Raw genomic sequence first — 15249 nt, 5'->3', positions numbered from 1 at the left:
ATTTGAGAAGGCAGCCATTTGAAATGGCATCCAAAACCACAGTGGATTTTAAGTACGCTCAATCAATCCCACAATGCACCGCAATAACTGAAGTACAACTGATGTACACCAGCAGCTAGTGAATACCCATAATGCACTGTGAGGGTTGTGCCACATTAACTTGTGTGTCTTTCCAGAAGATGGCACCTGTAACTGAATCATCCATCCATTTTTCAAAGCACTGATCCAGTGAGGCTACATTGTGTTATGGTTAAGCTTTTAATTTATTTTTTATTTTAATTTTAATTTTTATTTTTACATTGTTTTTTAAGGTTTTTAAAAAAATTTAAGGAATATTTTGAAAACACATCAGATCTCAGTGGGGAAAAATATCATGCAGGATATCTATACTGATATGGACTGGGTAATGTGTTAGGAACGAAAGGATGCCACAGTGTTAATGGAAATGAAAATTATTATCCTATAGAGGGCTTGAATTCAAAGACACTCAAAATCAAAGTGAAAAAAAGGATGCAGCAGGCTAGTCCATTAAGCTACAATTACATTGCAGCAACTCAAAATGGTACTCAGTAGTTTGTATGGCCCCCACGTGCTTGTATGCATGCCTGACAACGTCAGGGCACGCTCCTAATGAGACGATGGATGGTGTCCTGGGGTATTCCCTCCCAGATCTGGACCAGGGCATCCCTGAGCTCCTGGACAGTCTGAGGTGCAACCTGGCGACGTCAGATGGACCAAAACATAATGTCCCAGAGGTGTTCTATTGGATTTAAGTCAGGTTATCGTGGGGGACATTCAATGGTATCAATTCCTTCATCCTCCTGGAACTGCCTGCATACTCTCGACATGAGGCCCAGCATTGTCGTGCACCAGGAGGAACAAGGACCCAATGCACCAGCGTAGGGTCTGACAATGGGTCCAAGGATCCTATCCCGATACCTAATGGAGGTCTCTGTGTTTCTCCATGGATATGCCTCCCCCGGCCATCACTTACCCACCACCAAACCAGTCATGCTGAACAGTGTTATAGGCAGCATAACATTCTCCGCTGCTTCTCCAGAACCTTTCACATCTGTCGCACGTGCTCAGGGTGAATCCGCTCTCATCTGTGAAAAGCACTGTGTGCCAGAGGCAGACCTGCCAACACTGGTGTTCAGTGGCAAAAGGTTCAGAGTTCAGTGGTGCATGTGGAAAAAGTGGGGGGGGGGATTGTTGTCACTGCACCATCCGGCCAGGCGGCTCACCTCGCTCCTGTAGTTTGTCAAATGCAAAGCCAAATGCAAAACTAGTGAAAAACAGTCAGAAATGATGAGTGGGGAAAAGACGAGGTGCGCCAGATCTTCTGGAAGCAGAAAAGGAAAAAAGCATCAGGCCCAGATTGTGTTATACCAGTCTGTCTGAAATCCTGTACTGACCAACTGGCTCCCATCTTCACACAGATCTTCAACAGATCACTGGAGATGTGTGAAGTCCCTTCATTCTTCAGTTGCTCCATCATCATCCCCATCCTAAAGAAATCCAAAATTACAAGACTAAATGACTACAGGCCTGTGGGTCTAAAGTCTGTGGTCATGAAGTCATTTACAGGTGCATCTCAATAAATTAGAATGTCGTGCAAAAGTTAATTTATTTCAGTAATTCAACTCAAATTGTGAAACTTGTGTATTAAATAAATTCAGTGCACACAGACTGAAGTAGTTTAGTCTTTGGTTCTTTTAGTTGTGATGATTTTGGCTCACATTTAACAAAATCAGTTTACAGTGCCTTGAATATTGCCTGAATGAACGCAATGGGACTTGCAATCCGAAGGTCACAAGTTTGAGTCTCAGGTCGGGCAGGAATTGTAGATGAGGGGAGAGGGAGTGTACAGCACTCTTTTCCAACTTCAATACCATGACTGAGGTGAGACCCTTGAGCACCGAACCCCAAACTGCACCCCGGGCGCCGCAGCAATATGGCTGCCCACTGCTCCGGGTGTGTGTTCACGGTGTGTGTGCACTTGGATGGGTAAAATGCAGAGCAAAAATTCTCAGTATGGGTCAGGTTCACTATACTTGGCCAACTATACATAACATCTCAGCATAACCTGTAAGCAGTGTAATACATGTGTTACTCTCTCTGTTGTGTGAATCTCCTTAATGCATCTTTCTGATTATGTGTGCGTTTTCTCTTGTCCTGTCCTCCAGAAAGCCGCCAATTTGCGTACTTAAATTTTTAATTGACCAGCCGACTAATATGATCAATGTATTTATTTAATAATTATGTATATGAATATATGGATATGCTATATCTTTCTCTTGGCAACACCACTCAAATACAGTGTTTGAATATAAAAGAAATTAGGTTTGGTGCAGCCTTCCACACACCTGCAGGAGCATCTTTACTTCTCTTCAGCTCCATCGCTTGTACTGTAGGAGGCGCTCTGACTTTCTTATTTATTCCATCAGTAAAACCACTGGAATATGGAAAATAAAGAATCTGATCAATGGAAATGGAATAGAATCAAATGAATTTGCATCTGTAATAGTAACGTCTCCAATAGCACTTTGGTTATTAGAACAACCTAAAGTTGACTTAAACATAGGCTACATAAAGAAATTAAGGGAATGTGGGAGGGGATTCATTTAAAAGAGTATGTTAAAGAATATATAAAAAAGTATAAATTATGGTATATGAAGTAAGACTGGATGAGTAATAATATGCTCAGTGGCGGTTCTTATGAGTTTACAATCATGGCAATCAAATAGAAAGGGTACTAGCACGTGGGAATTTCACTGTAATGAAGAGGTAGATAAAATGGCTAAAGAATCCTTAATGGTTGATCCAAGTATAAATATTGCGCTCAGCAGCATTCAATATTGCAGACAGATGGGACTCATGTCAAACAGGTAGTCATTATCACTAAATACAAAAGGAGCATAAAGAGAAGCAAAATAATTCATAACATAAGTAGAAGGGAACAAGTCATTTTCACACATATACGAACAGGACAACATTATAAGGAAGCATAATATTGATCTTTGTGTATTTAACAGAGGAATCAGTGGAACACGTTCTGAATTACAATCTTTAGGAATTTAAGAATTTTCATTACATTAATTTCAACTCAACTTGAAGATGAACTGCAGAATATAAATTGGAATAATGTTAAGCAAACTCATGATTTAGACAACTGCTGTACTACAATGATAAAACACTAACAGATGTGATTCAGAAATATACTCAGGTACTGAAGTATTCACAACGTAGAAGGGCTTTACCATGGCTGAATAAGGATATTTTCCAGCTGATGAAAAAAATAGACCTTGTGCTCAAACATTCATTATTAACAAAAACGAACACAGATATATTTGTTTTTAAATGATTAAGAAATAAAGTAGTTAGGGATTTACGCAAAGCAAAAACAAACTACTTTATGAAATTGATGGCTGAATCAGGAGGGAAAAGTTCAGAACTTTGGAAACACCTAAATATTTTAACTAATCGAGTGCCTAAACAACAAAAATTAATAGCGGAATTAAATATAGATGGAATCGTCAGTAATGAAAGGACTGAAATTGCAAACCATTTTAATAGATTTTATATCCAATCAGCTGAGGAATTGGCTGACAATTTTCAACCAGTACAATTAAAACACATACTGAGAGACCAAACAACATCTTTTTGTATAAAAGAGGTAGACCAGAGAGAAACTGCTGAAGTTTTTAGACAGTTACGGCAATCTAAGGCCAAGGATAACTTTGGCTTGGTACAGCTTTTATAAAAAAAAAAACAGTTCTCTCCTCTTAATGCCAGTTACACATGTAGTAAATTTATCCATAAGATCAAATGCATTTCCTCAGCAATGGAAAACGGCTATTATAACTCCAATCTTTAAGTCTGGAGCACCTGACCAGGTCTCGAATTATAGACCGATTTCAATTTTACCTGCACTCTCAAAAGTTCTTGAAAAAACAGTTGCCAAACAACTTGTCGATTATCTTGAAAGTAATCATCGTCTACATGCCAAACAATTTGGGTTTAGACCACGGTACTCAACAGAGTTGGCAAACTGTTACCTCACTGGAATGATAAAACAGTCATTAGATGAAGGTAATGTAGTGGGAGCAGTATTTCTGGACTTGAAAAAAGCCTTTGATACTGTGAACCACAAAAATCTTTTAAATAAATTAGAAAATTGTAACTCGTCACATGATGCAATAACTTGGTTTAGATCATATCTAGAACATAGGCAGCAGTGTGTTAAAATAAATACCACCCAGTCATCTATTCAAACTTGTCGAGTCGGAATACCACAAGGTTCAATCTTAGGCCCTTTACTTTTTAGTTTATATATAAATGATCTTCCAGACAGTTGCAAAAGGGTTAAATGCCAAATGTACGCAGATGACACAATTATATATGTCTCAGCAAAAACCCCTCAGATTGCAGCTGAGATGCTTTCAAAAGAACTGGATGGTGTATCACAGTGGCTACGAAATAATCATCTGACCCTGAACTATGATAAGACAGTCTCTATGTGCTTCTCAATAAAAAGAAAGGTTAATGAAAATTTTAGAATAAAGATTGATGAGAAGGAGATAGATGAGGTACATGAATTTAAATTTCTAGGGGTTACTTTAGATTCTCATCTTAAGTTTGATAGTCATGTAAAGAGACTGTGCAGAACTGTCAAGACAAATTTAAACTGCTTCCGATTAATAAGACAATATATACCCATTAAGGTAGCACAGCAGTTTATGCATTCTATGATATTTTCTCATCTATCGTATTGCATTACTGTTTGGGGTCAGGCCAATCAAACAACAATTACACCCGTTAGGTCATTGTATAAACAGGCATTAAAAGTAATGGACCAGAAACCTGTAAGATGGCACCATTGCCTCATTCTAAGGAAGCATAACGTTTTGAGTTTTGACAGTTTTTTAAATATTATTTATTTCTAAAACTACTTTTTAAGTGTGTGAACAACCTTGCACCAGAAATATTCTGTCAACTAGTTTTGAAACAAAAGAGTGGAATAAGAACCAGAGGCACAGCAAGTGGAAACTGTATAGCCGCAAAACGTAGAACAACATTTGGTCAGACATCATTTTCAGTAAGAGGCATAAAACGGTGGAACGCCTTACCATCAGAAATGAAAACACTGACAGAACTCAAGGTTTTTAATACACATTTAAAGCAATGGCTGAAACTGAAACAACTCTGTGAACATTGACTGTACAGGATACAACACAATGCATATAAAGTTGCATATGTTAGCATGCACAGACATATGCATACTTTCGTGTTTTTGTATTGTTAAATGTGTCTAGACTCTGTTTTATAGAGATTTCTAAATCTATTTAAGCCCATATCTTATTTTATGTATGGGATGTATTTATTGTATGTATTTTAACAGTTATAATTTTTAATTCAATACTCTGTAATTTCTGTTTTAATTTTACAAGCCTAACCAGGGACAGGGGTTGCAAATTAGTCATGACTATAAACCTGTATGCATGGCATCTACTTTTTATTTTATAAAGCAATGTTCTATGCGTTTGTCCCTGTCAAATAAACATTAAATAAATAAATAAAATTATAGTATTCTGAATGATGGTCCGAATGCAGGAAAGCTATAAGTGCAATCTTGAGATTTCTTAGGAATTGTGGAGTGATTAACAGAATATAGGATTTAGGTGAGAAACTGTGTATTTTCTTCACACTCCATCACAGTAGGTGGCGGTAAGCACCAATGAAGTTGGTTTGACACCCGCAATAAAACCAAAAGAAGAAGAAGAACCACTGAAAAAAAGAAGGAGACTGAGCACTCAGATGGTAAGTGTTGAATCCCGTTTACATTGTTCATGTGTTTAAGCTGTTTATGTGCATGTAGCCCTAGTTATTTTTCTATCGCTAGTGTTTTTATGAATGAAGCGTTTCATCGCCAGCTCGCCTTATGAAAAATACTGCTTTTACTACAGTAACCATAAATGTCCTGTTATTTTACTACAGTACGTTTTTAACCATGATATTCGTCGTAAACAATAGCTTTTATATTTACACAATGTTCAGTGCTAAACGCTTTTAAAGTGTTCACAGTTTAGGGAGAAATGCCTAGAAATCCATCAGATATATCACATATTTATAACATTTGATAATATTCATTCTCTGTGCTTGTTCAATGTTGAAACGAAACCGTTTCTGTACTGACAGTGGTTAATTTTACATACTATACGGTTTTAAAGTTTTTACAGTTTAAGGATAAGTGAGTAGAAATCTGACAACATCAGATATCTGATAATTATGTCCAGCTTTGTACTGGATCAAGATCGAAACTAAACAAACACTCTTACATCTGAAATAAACATTTGTGAATATTCTCTGACATGTTATTCTTTAACAAGTCTATTCTAGGTAGTTCAGCTCTTGAAATCATTTTGAGGTTAAATCGGTGTCTGTTCATTATAAATGCATATTTTAATAATCATGATGTGTTTGTGTTCAGATGTTGAGCATGAAAGCGCAGGTGGATGTGGTCTGCTGTAAATCAGTAGGAACTGATCTGTCCATGCTGGATATTGAGGATTTCATCACAGAAATCTGTCAGCTGAAGAAAGAGGTGGCTTCACTGGAGACAAAGCTGAGAGAAAGAGGAGACAAACTGAACAGAGAGGTTTGAACAGATCTTCATTTCATCTTTAGCTGCTCATATGGACTGATTGTTATGTGACGTAACATCTTATTTTGAATCATACTATTGCTAGATATATGACTGATTGTGTTTGTCAGGATGTGGAGGCAGGTTTCAGTGCGTGTGACTGATGGGACAGAAGCTCAGGATTCAGTCTGGAGCGTCAGAGATCAGAGATCCAGAGACACACAGGACTCAGAGCTCAGCCTCACTTTACTCTGTTATACTGACGCTCAGGATCATGAATCCACTGATCAAACCTCTGACTGTAACGCTGGAGAACAGCAGATGCTGCAGACGCCGCTGAAGATGTGCTCCGTCAAACTGGTGGACTGCAGGAACCTGATCGAGAGCAGAGGAGAAGAAACCACCGCAGAGAAAGAACAACAACACACTGATGAGGAAGAGCAGGAGGATGATGATAATAATGGGGATGATGATGATTATGCTGAGAATAATGATGATGTTGACAATGGTGACTTTCTTCCTTCAGGTACTTTTCTTCCTTTAATAACCAGAAAAGACCTACATTTATGTGGAGCAGGATTTGTTGTGAATTCTGCCAATCTGAGACATTGAGAACGACATACCGTTAGCTGCATGTGTATAAAATATCAGCGCCGCACATTAGATTGTGTATTTATTTAAATCACAGCCTTTGCAGTTTGACAATCGTAATAAGACATATCTCAATTTATTTTGGCTGATTGTTCCATTCAAAGTTATAGAAAAAAATATATTTTATGCCCATTTTGTTTCTTTCAGATTACAGCGCTGGTTCATCTTCTGATGGAGAAACTGCATCTACATCCAAAGAGCAAAGAACAAAGAAGAGTTTCTCCTGTGCCACCTGTGGAAAAACATTCAGCAAACAGTGTAATTTAACAAGTCATGCCAGAAAGAAAAAACACACAGAACAGAATGACTTCAGCTGCAAGATATGCAACATCAGCTTTCCAACCTTCAAAGAGAGAACACTTCATTCAAAGGAGCACAGCGTGAAGAAGGAGTTTCGCTGTGAACAGTGCGGGAAGGATTTCTTCACCACTCCTTATAATATGAGAGCTCATATAAAGACACACGAAGAAAAGTCTCTTCAGTGCAATGAATGTAGCAAGTTTTTCCGGAACAAACGAGATCTTTCTGTTCATATGAGAATTCACACGGGTGAAAAACCGTATCAGTGCCCTCACTGCGAGAAGAGCTTCAGCCAGAGAACTCATCTGAAGAGACAACTACTCATGCACAGTGATGAAAATCCGTATCAGTGCAGTGAATGTGGAAAACATTTTATAAGCTCAGCTTCTCTAAAGTTACACCAAAAAATGCACTCTGATGACAAACCGTATCAGTGTTCACACTGTGAGAAACGTTTCTATCTTTCGAGTCGCATGAAAACCCATGAGAGGATTCACACTGGAGAGAAACCGTACCTGTGCTCCGACTGCGGGAAGAGCTTCGCTAGATCATTTGCTTTAAAAGTTCATCAGAGAAGTCACACGGGAGAAAGACCGTATCCCTGTAGTGATTGTGGGAAGGGTTTTATTAACGCAAATGACTTAAAAGTGCACCGGAGGACTCATACAGGAGAAAAACCTTTTAAATGCTCATATTGTGACAAGACTTTCGCTCGAGCATGTGTCAAAAATGTCCATGAACGACATCATACAGGAGAGAAACCTTACTGCTGCTCCATCTGCGGAGAGAGATTCTCTTTTATATGGGGTTTTCAGACCCACAAGAAGAAACATTCTGCCCCAATCATGATAGCTTCATCATGTAATTATTTTTAGGTTGTCAAAACACAGTGTTACAGGAATGTTGTTTAATGGTTTTAAAAAGTAAAACCTATAACAAAAATGTCTCTAGGACAAGGGGTGCTCAAACCTGCTCCTGGAGGGCCTCTGTCCTGCAGAGTTTAGCTCCAACCATAATTAAACACACCCGAAGCAGCTCTTCAAGAGCTGTGTCTGGAATCACCACTATACTCTTGAATTGGGCACTATTTGAGAAGACAGCCATTTCTAATGGCATCCACAACCGTGCTCATTCAATCCCACAATGGACCGCAATAATGAGTGTACAACTGATGTACAGCTAGCGAATACCCATAATGCACTGTGAGGGTCGAGCCAAGATAATTCCTGCGTCTCGCAAGAAGATGGCACCTGCAGCTGAACCATTCATATATTTTTCAAACCACTGGTCCAATGTGGCCACAGTGTAATATCATACAGTTATAAATACCTTTTAATTGATTTTTTATTTGATTTATTAAGGTTTATACATGCTAGTTTCTTTGACAGAGTTCAAGATAAATCTTTTAATCTTACTACTAGCACTGGCAATTAAGTTTCAAATCATTACTAAACTCTTCCGGCACACTCAGTGTTTGAATTCGCTAGAAACTTCAGGTAAGTGTGTTGGCACTAAACTCTGCAGGATGGTGGACCTTCAGGAGCAGGACTGGTCACCCCTGCTCTAGAACATTACATTCTGTGTAAAACTGGATCCTATGTTTTTTACTTTAAATTCACTGTAATGTGCAGATTAGTGTCTGATATTGGATTACAATGTGTGTGTTAATGGGTTTTTAATCGCAGTAACAGAATGATGAGGCCTAATTCTTTTAGCAGTTATTAAATACTTTCTGAAAAACATGATGACATCTAATGACCCTTGTTGGCCTCAGTCACTTTGTTACACAAACTGAAATGATCCAGACACACATATGATCCGATCTGTGATATAGTGTCTCCGGACCAGAGCACACTGTAACCACTCTGCTGTGCTATTCCAGTGAAAAATCCTGGGCTGGTGCCTGGATCCTGGTTCCAAACAGGCCCCAAAACCTTGCTGGTCTCGAACAAGGGATCCATCAGTAGGCAGAGCTTCCTCTAGAGACTAGTTTAAATGGTGCCATTTTTTAAAAGCTGTTGGAGTTCAGGCAAATTGACAACAATTAAATATATCAGTGATCATCAGAAGATACCAACACTTTCCTTCTGCAAGAGATTAACAAGCTATTCCAGTCACATGTTGGTGACGTAGAGGGTTCTGCTCCCTGCCAGTGGAAATGTGAGCCGGTTCTGAACGAATGCCATTCTTGGCCGAGCACTGGTTCCAGCACCAGCCTCAGCGATATGTGTGTGCATGCTCTAACACTAACACCAAACCAGACTTCATTTGCCCCAATCAAAACCATGCACTGTCGGGATCTTTCCCTATCCCCTACATAGTGCACTAGGTGCCATCCACCACAGGAAATAATCATCCTGTGAACAAGTGACCCATTTCAGCTGCAGCTTAACAGAGATGCGTTTAGCTGTATACGTAAAGATTTTGTGTCGTATAGGCTTTTCGTCCAGATGGATCTGGCGTTTTGGGAGCGTGAAACTGCTATTTTTTGAAACCGGGTCCCAGAGTGGATGAATCTGAAAACGACACCTTTGTGTTTACACCCAATCGGTTTATTTTGTGAAATGATGATGTCTTCACTACATGTCTCGACAATGCTTAAGCCCATTAAAAGACATCAGCAATCCAGCACAAGAAAGGAAAAAGATAAAAGCCCAAGATGAAACCCAGTGCATCACTTTCACATAATCCTGTGAAACTTTTTGGGCTGTTGACATTAATTACGTTTTAATGGCGGTAATTTAACCATCAACAATGCATCTAATGTTCTCTCTGACTTTCCATGTTCCCTTACAAAAATTAGCCATGGTTTTACTACAAATAAAACCAAAAATCATGGTTCTTGTAACGAGGGATGATAACCACAGATTAACCACATTTTATTTTTTTTTTACCACATATTCTAGAGAGCATTTGATTGGACAGAAAGTTGGGTGAGAAGCTGAAATGCAGGGTGATGTCATCAAAATTGCTGATTCATATTGGTGGAAATAAGAGACTAAATGCTTCTATCTTCTAAATGTGAATTTTGTCGTTGTTTTGGAGCACACAAGCTTATAGATAACCTTAAGGCTATACAAATTTTTTTACTTCAATTTTGATTTCATTGGGACTTTAATCAGCTACAGCACATTGAATATTGTCTATACACAATGGGATTTAAGCCTGTGTTATTTACTAGTAATCATACAATAGAATAACCTACAGTAAAACATTGTAATACAATTAAAAATGCAAGGTTACAATGTTTTCTCTGTTGTGTTAATCTCTTTCCTGCTCTTCCTGCTGAAAAAAAAAAAAAAAAAAAAAAAACAGCATATGCTGGATAGGTATGTTTTGACGCTGGGATGCTGGTTTATGCTGATCCTTTGCCAGCACATGACCAGCATAAACCAGGATCCCAGCGTCAAAACATACCTATGCTGTTTTTTTCAACAGGGTTCTCTGATTCTGCGCGCGCATTCTCTTGTCCCGTCCTCCAGAAAGCCGCCAACTCGAGTAATTCAAAAATTAACGGTCATTTTGAATGACCGTCTGACTAACATGATCGATGACTTTATTTAATAATCATATATGATATGAATATATGTATATATTGTATCAGTGTTGGCAACGCCACTGAAATACAGAGTTTTTTTAAATAAAATAAATTAGGTTTGGTGAAACACACCTGCCAGAGCGTCTGTTCTTCTCTTCTCCTCGTCTCCATCGCTCGTACTGTAGGAGGCGCTGTGATGATCTTTAGTTCACCGGTAAAACCACCGAAGAAAGAAAGAAGACTGGACTGGAGTCCTCAGACGGTAAGTGTTTAATTAATCCGTTTTACGTTATTGTTTAACCCCCGGTTTCACAGACAAGGCTTAAGCCTAGTCCTAGACTAAAATGTAAATCTGAGCTGTTTCAACTGAAAGAAACTTGCACTGACTGATCTTGAAACATGTCAGTGCCTTTGTTTTGTCTTAAGATGAACACCAGTAATGCTGTTTCTAAGGTATGTTTATGAAAATAACTTAAATGTCATAATTGAACTATGGCTTAATACTGGCTTGGCTAAACCCTGTCTGTGAAACCATTGCTGTGGATGTCGTTATTTTTTCTATCGCTAGTGTAGAGATCTGAAAATATCTGAATTATGTCCAGCTTTGAGCTGGCTCAGTATTGACACTAAACACTCTTACATCTGAAATAAACATTTATGAATATTCTCTGACATGTTATTCTTTAACAAGTCTATTCTAGGTAGTTCAGCTCTTGTTCAGTCGTATGTAAACAATCATTTTGGGGTTAAATCAGTGTCCATTATAAATGAATCTCTTAATAATCATGAAGTGTTTGTGTTCAGATGTTGAGCATGAAAGCGCAGGTGGAGGTGGTCTGCTGTAAATCAGTAGGAACTGATCTGTCCATGCTGGATATTGAGGATTTCATCACAGAAATCTGTCAGCTGAAGAAAGAGGTGGCTTCACTGGAGACAAAGCTGAGAGAAAGAGGAGAACAAACTGAACAGAGAGGTTTGAACAGATCTTCAGTTCATCTTTAGCTGCTCATATGGACTGATTGTTATGTGACGTAACATCTTATTTTGAATCATACTATTGCTAGATATATGACTGATTGTGTTTGTCAGGATGTGGAGCAGGTTTCAGTGCGTGTGACTGATGGGACAGAAGCTCAGGATTCAGTCTGGAGCGTCAGAGATCAGAGATCCAGAGACACACAGGACTCAGAGCTCAGCCTCACTTTACTCTGTTATACTGACGCTCAGGATCATGAATCCACTGATCAAACCTCTGACTGTAATGCTGGAGAACAGCAGATGCTGCAGACGCCGCTGAAGATGTGCTCCGTCAAACTGGTGGACTGCAGGAACCTGATCGAGAGCAGAGGAGAAGAAACCACCGCAGAGAAAGAACAACAACACAATGATGAGGAAGAGCAGGAGGATGAAGATGAGGATAATGAGGAGGATGATGGTGACTTTGTTCCTTCAGGTATGTTTTTTTTCTTTTTATGACAGAATTTTAAGTTAACAGAATTTTTAAGAAATTGTACAAATATTGTGTATGTACTACAGTGCTCCAGACTGCGACTAAAAAGGTCGTATTTGCATCCAAAAATATTAATTAGCGAGTGAACTTTTTGCTGATGGCATCACTGGTGACTGTATAAATTTACATGTTATGACTTGTTATGCCTTTTTTCCTGATTGTTTTACGATCACAGTTTTTGTTACGTTGAGGTAATAAACCAAGATGATGCGCATCAAAGTTTTAGTGGAAAAGAGACTTTCAGTCAGTCCTGATCTCTGATGGCACACCTGCTAAAAGCAGCTCCAGTTCTGCAGCGTGAGAGAGATCGGAAATGACAGAGACGTGTGAAGTACAGTGCAGAAAAGAAAAAAAGAAAAAAAGACAAAAAACCTATAAAGAGGAGCTTTTTGCTAAATGTATGTGATATATTCATATTTTTACTTAACCTGTTGTCTACATGATAAGAGAATGCAAGGAACTAAAGATACAATTCAGCACCTCCTGTACTGTAATTGCATGTTACTAATGAAGGAAGACAGACTGGATGTGTGAAAGACACATGAGAACATGTATAGGATGCATTGAGGAGGAGCCCAAACTGATGCTGACATTATGGTCTATGACACTGGCACAGATTCTGTGTAATAAACTATTCTTTAACTGTATATAGTTCTCAAATTGGAAAAGGTGTTTAGTTCCCACTTTAAGTTACCCTAAGTTCCCAGGACAATTACAAAAGAGCTCGTCAAAAAGATGTGACATAAACACACGACAGTATGACTGAAATGTTAGTGTTAAAAAAATAAATTTATTTATTTATTTTTTGTCTGAAGTCCTCTACTAGGGTTAGTTTTAAATGGTCCTTGGTTGTCATGACAGCATAACTTTATTACAGTATTTTGGGAGTGAATGCTTTGGTGAGCTTTTGGGTTGGAAATCGTCGACCCAATCTGGCAACACTGCCACACATCAGACTTTATATTTATTTATATCACAGCCTTTGCAGTTTGATAACCGCACTAAGATAATTTCATTTTTATTTTGATGGATCGTCCAGCTCTAGAATTTAAAGAAAAAGTTTAATATTTTATGACTATTTTGTTCCTTTCAGACAACGCTGGTTCGTCTTCTGCTGGAGAAGCTGCATCTACATCCGAAGAGCGATGGACAGTGACGGACTGTGGAAAGACATTCAGCAAACAGGTTCATTTAATGAGACATAAGAAAAAACACGGAGAACAGAAAGACTTCATCAGCAAGAGATGCAACATCAGCTTTCCGACCTTCAAAGAGAAAACACTTGTTTCAAAAGAGCATGGTGAGAAGAAGGAGTTTCACTGCGAACAGTGCGGGAAGGATTTTTTCACCACTCTTCATTGTATGAGAGCTCATATAAAGACACACGACGAAAAGTCTTTCCAGTGCAACGAATGTGACAAGTCTTTCCGCAACAATAGTAATCTTTCTGTTCATAAGAGGATCCACACGGGTGAAAAGCCATACAAGTGCCCTCACTGCGAGAAGAGCTTCGGCCAGAGATCTAATCTGAAGGACCATCTATTTACACACACCAAAGAAAGGCCGTATCAATGCAGTGAATGTGGCAAGTTGTTCAACACCAAACAAAATCTTTCACGTCATAATAGGATCCACACGGGTGAAAAGCCGTACAAGTGTCCTCACTGTGAGAAGAGCTTCACCGAGGGATCTAGTCTGAAGAAACATGTGCGTTTGCACACCAATGAGAGACCGCATCAGTGCAGTGAATGTGGAAAACATTTTGTGAGCTCAGGTTCTCTACATTTTCACCAAAAAATACACTCTGATGACAAACCGTATCAGTGTTCACACTGTGAGAAACGTTTCCGTCATTCGACTCACCGGAAAACCCATGAGAGGATTCACACCGGAGAGAAACCGTACCTGTGCTCCGACTGCGGGAAGAGCTTCGCTAGATCATTTTCTTTAAAAGTTCATCAGAGAAGTCACACGGGAGAAAGACCGTATCCCTGTAGTGATTGTAAGAAGAGTTTTTATAGGCAAAGTTACTTAAAAATACACCAGAGGACTCATACAGGAGAAAAACCTTTTAAATGCTCATATTGTGACAAGACGTTCGCTATATCAAATTCCCTGAAGATCCACGAACGAATGCATACAGGAGAGAAACCTTACCGATGCTCCATCTGCGGAGAGAGATTCGCTCATAAATGGGGTTTTCAGACCCACAAGAAGAAACACGCTGCTCCAGAATCATCATAGATTCATAATTTTAGGTTGTGTAAAAATGTAGTGCTACAGGAACATTATTTTATGGTTGTAAAAAATAACCCCTAAAACTAAAATGTCTCTAGAACATTATTTACTGGGTAGAAATCAATAATTTGGATGAAAAATTCACTGTAATGTGCACGTTATTGTCTGATATTGGATTTTTGAACTGAGATGGAAATTGACTTTACTGAATGAACAATGAAGTGACTTTAACTGACTTTGCTTAAAACATCCCGCAAGTTTCATAACTTAAAATGTCTTCATCAAAAAAAAAAAAAAAAAAAATGTTTTTTTAATTATATATCATACACTGTCAGTCTTAAATTTACTTGTTTTGTAATCTTGTGGAAA

At 38.6% G+C, this 15249-nt stretch overlaps 1 protein-coding gene across 1 annotated transcript in view; it reads left to right on the top strand.

Annotated features, from left to right (window-relative positions):
- LOC109074634 (zinc finger protein 347-like) overlaps positions 1-15156 on the top strand; it is a 36045-nt gene extending 20889 nt beyond the window's left edge. Inside the window, exons 4-10 of the mRNA XM_042716029.1 lie at positions 7119-7169; positions 7442-8466; positions 11559-11585; positions 11937-12050; positions 12085-12105; positions 12222-12585; positions 13736-15156. Coding sequence (XP_042571963.1) covers positions 7119-7169; positions 7442-8466; positions 11559-11585; positions 11937-12050; positions 12085-12105; positions 12222-12585; positions 13736-14886 — 2753 coding nt within the window. The 3' untranslated portion in view covers positions 14887-15156. The remainder of the gene's footprint in view (positions 1-7118; positions 7170-7441; positions 8467-11558; positions 11586-11936; positions 12051-12084; positions 12106-12221; positions 12586-13735) is intronic.
- Positions 15157-15249: the final 93 nt, after the last annotated feature.

Source organism: Cyprinus carpio, chromosome B1 (assembly GCF_018340385.1).
Source record: "Cyprinus carpio isolate SPL01 chromosome B1, ASM1834038v1, whole genome shotgun sequence".
NCBI classification, from domain to species: domain Eukaryota; kingdom Metazoa; phylum Chordata; class Actinopteri; order Cypriniformes; family Cyprinidae; genus Cyprinus; species Cyprinus carpio.
The sequence above is the reverse complement of the archived record's forward strand: the minus strand, read 5'-3'. Positions and strand labels throughout refer to the sequence as shown.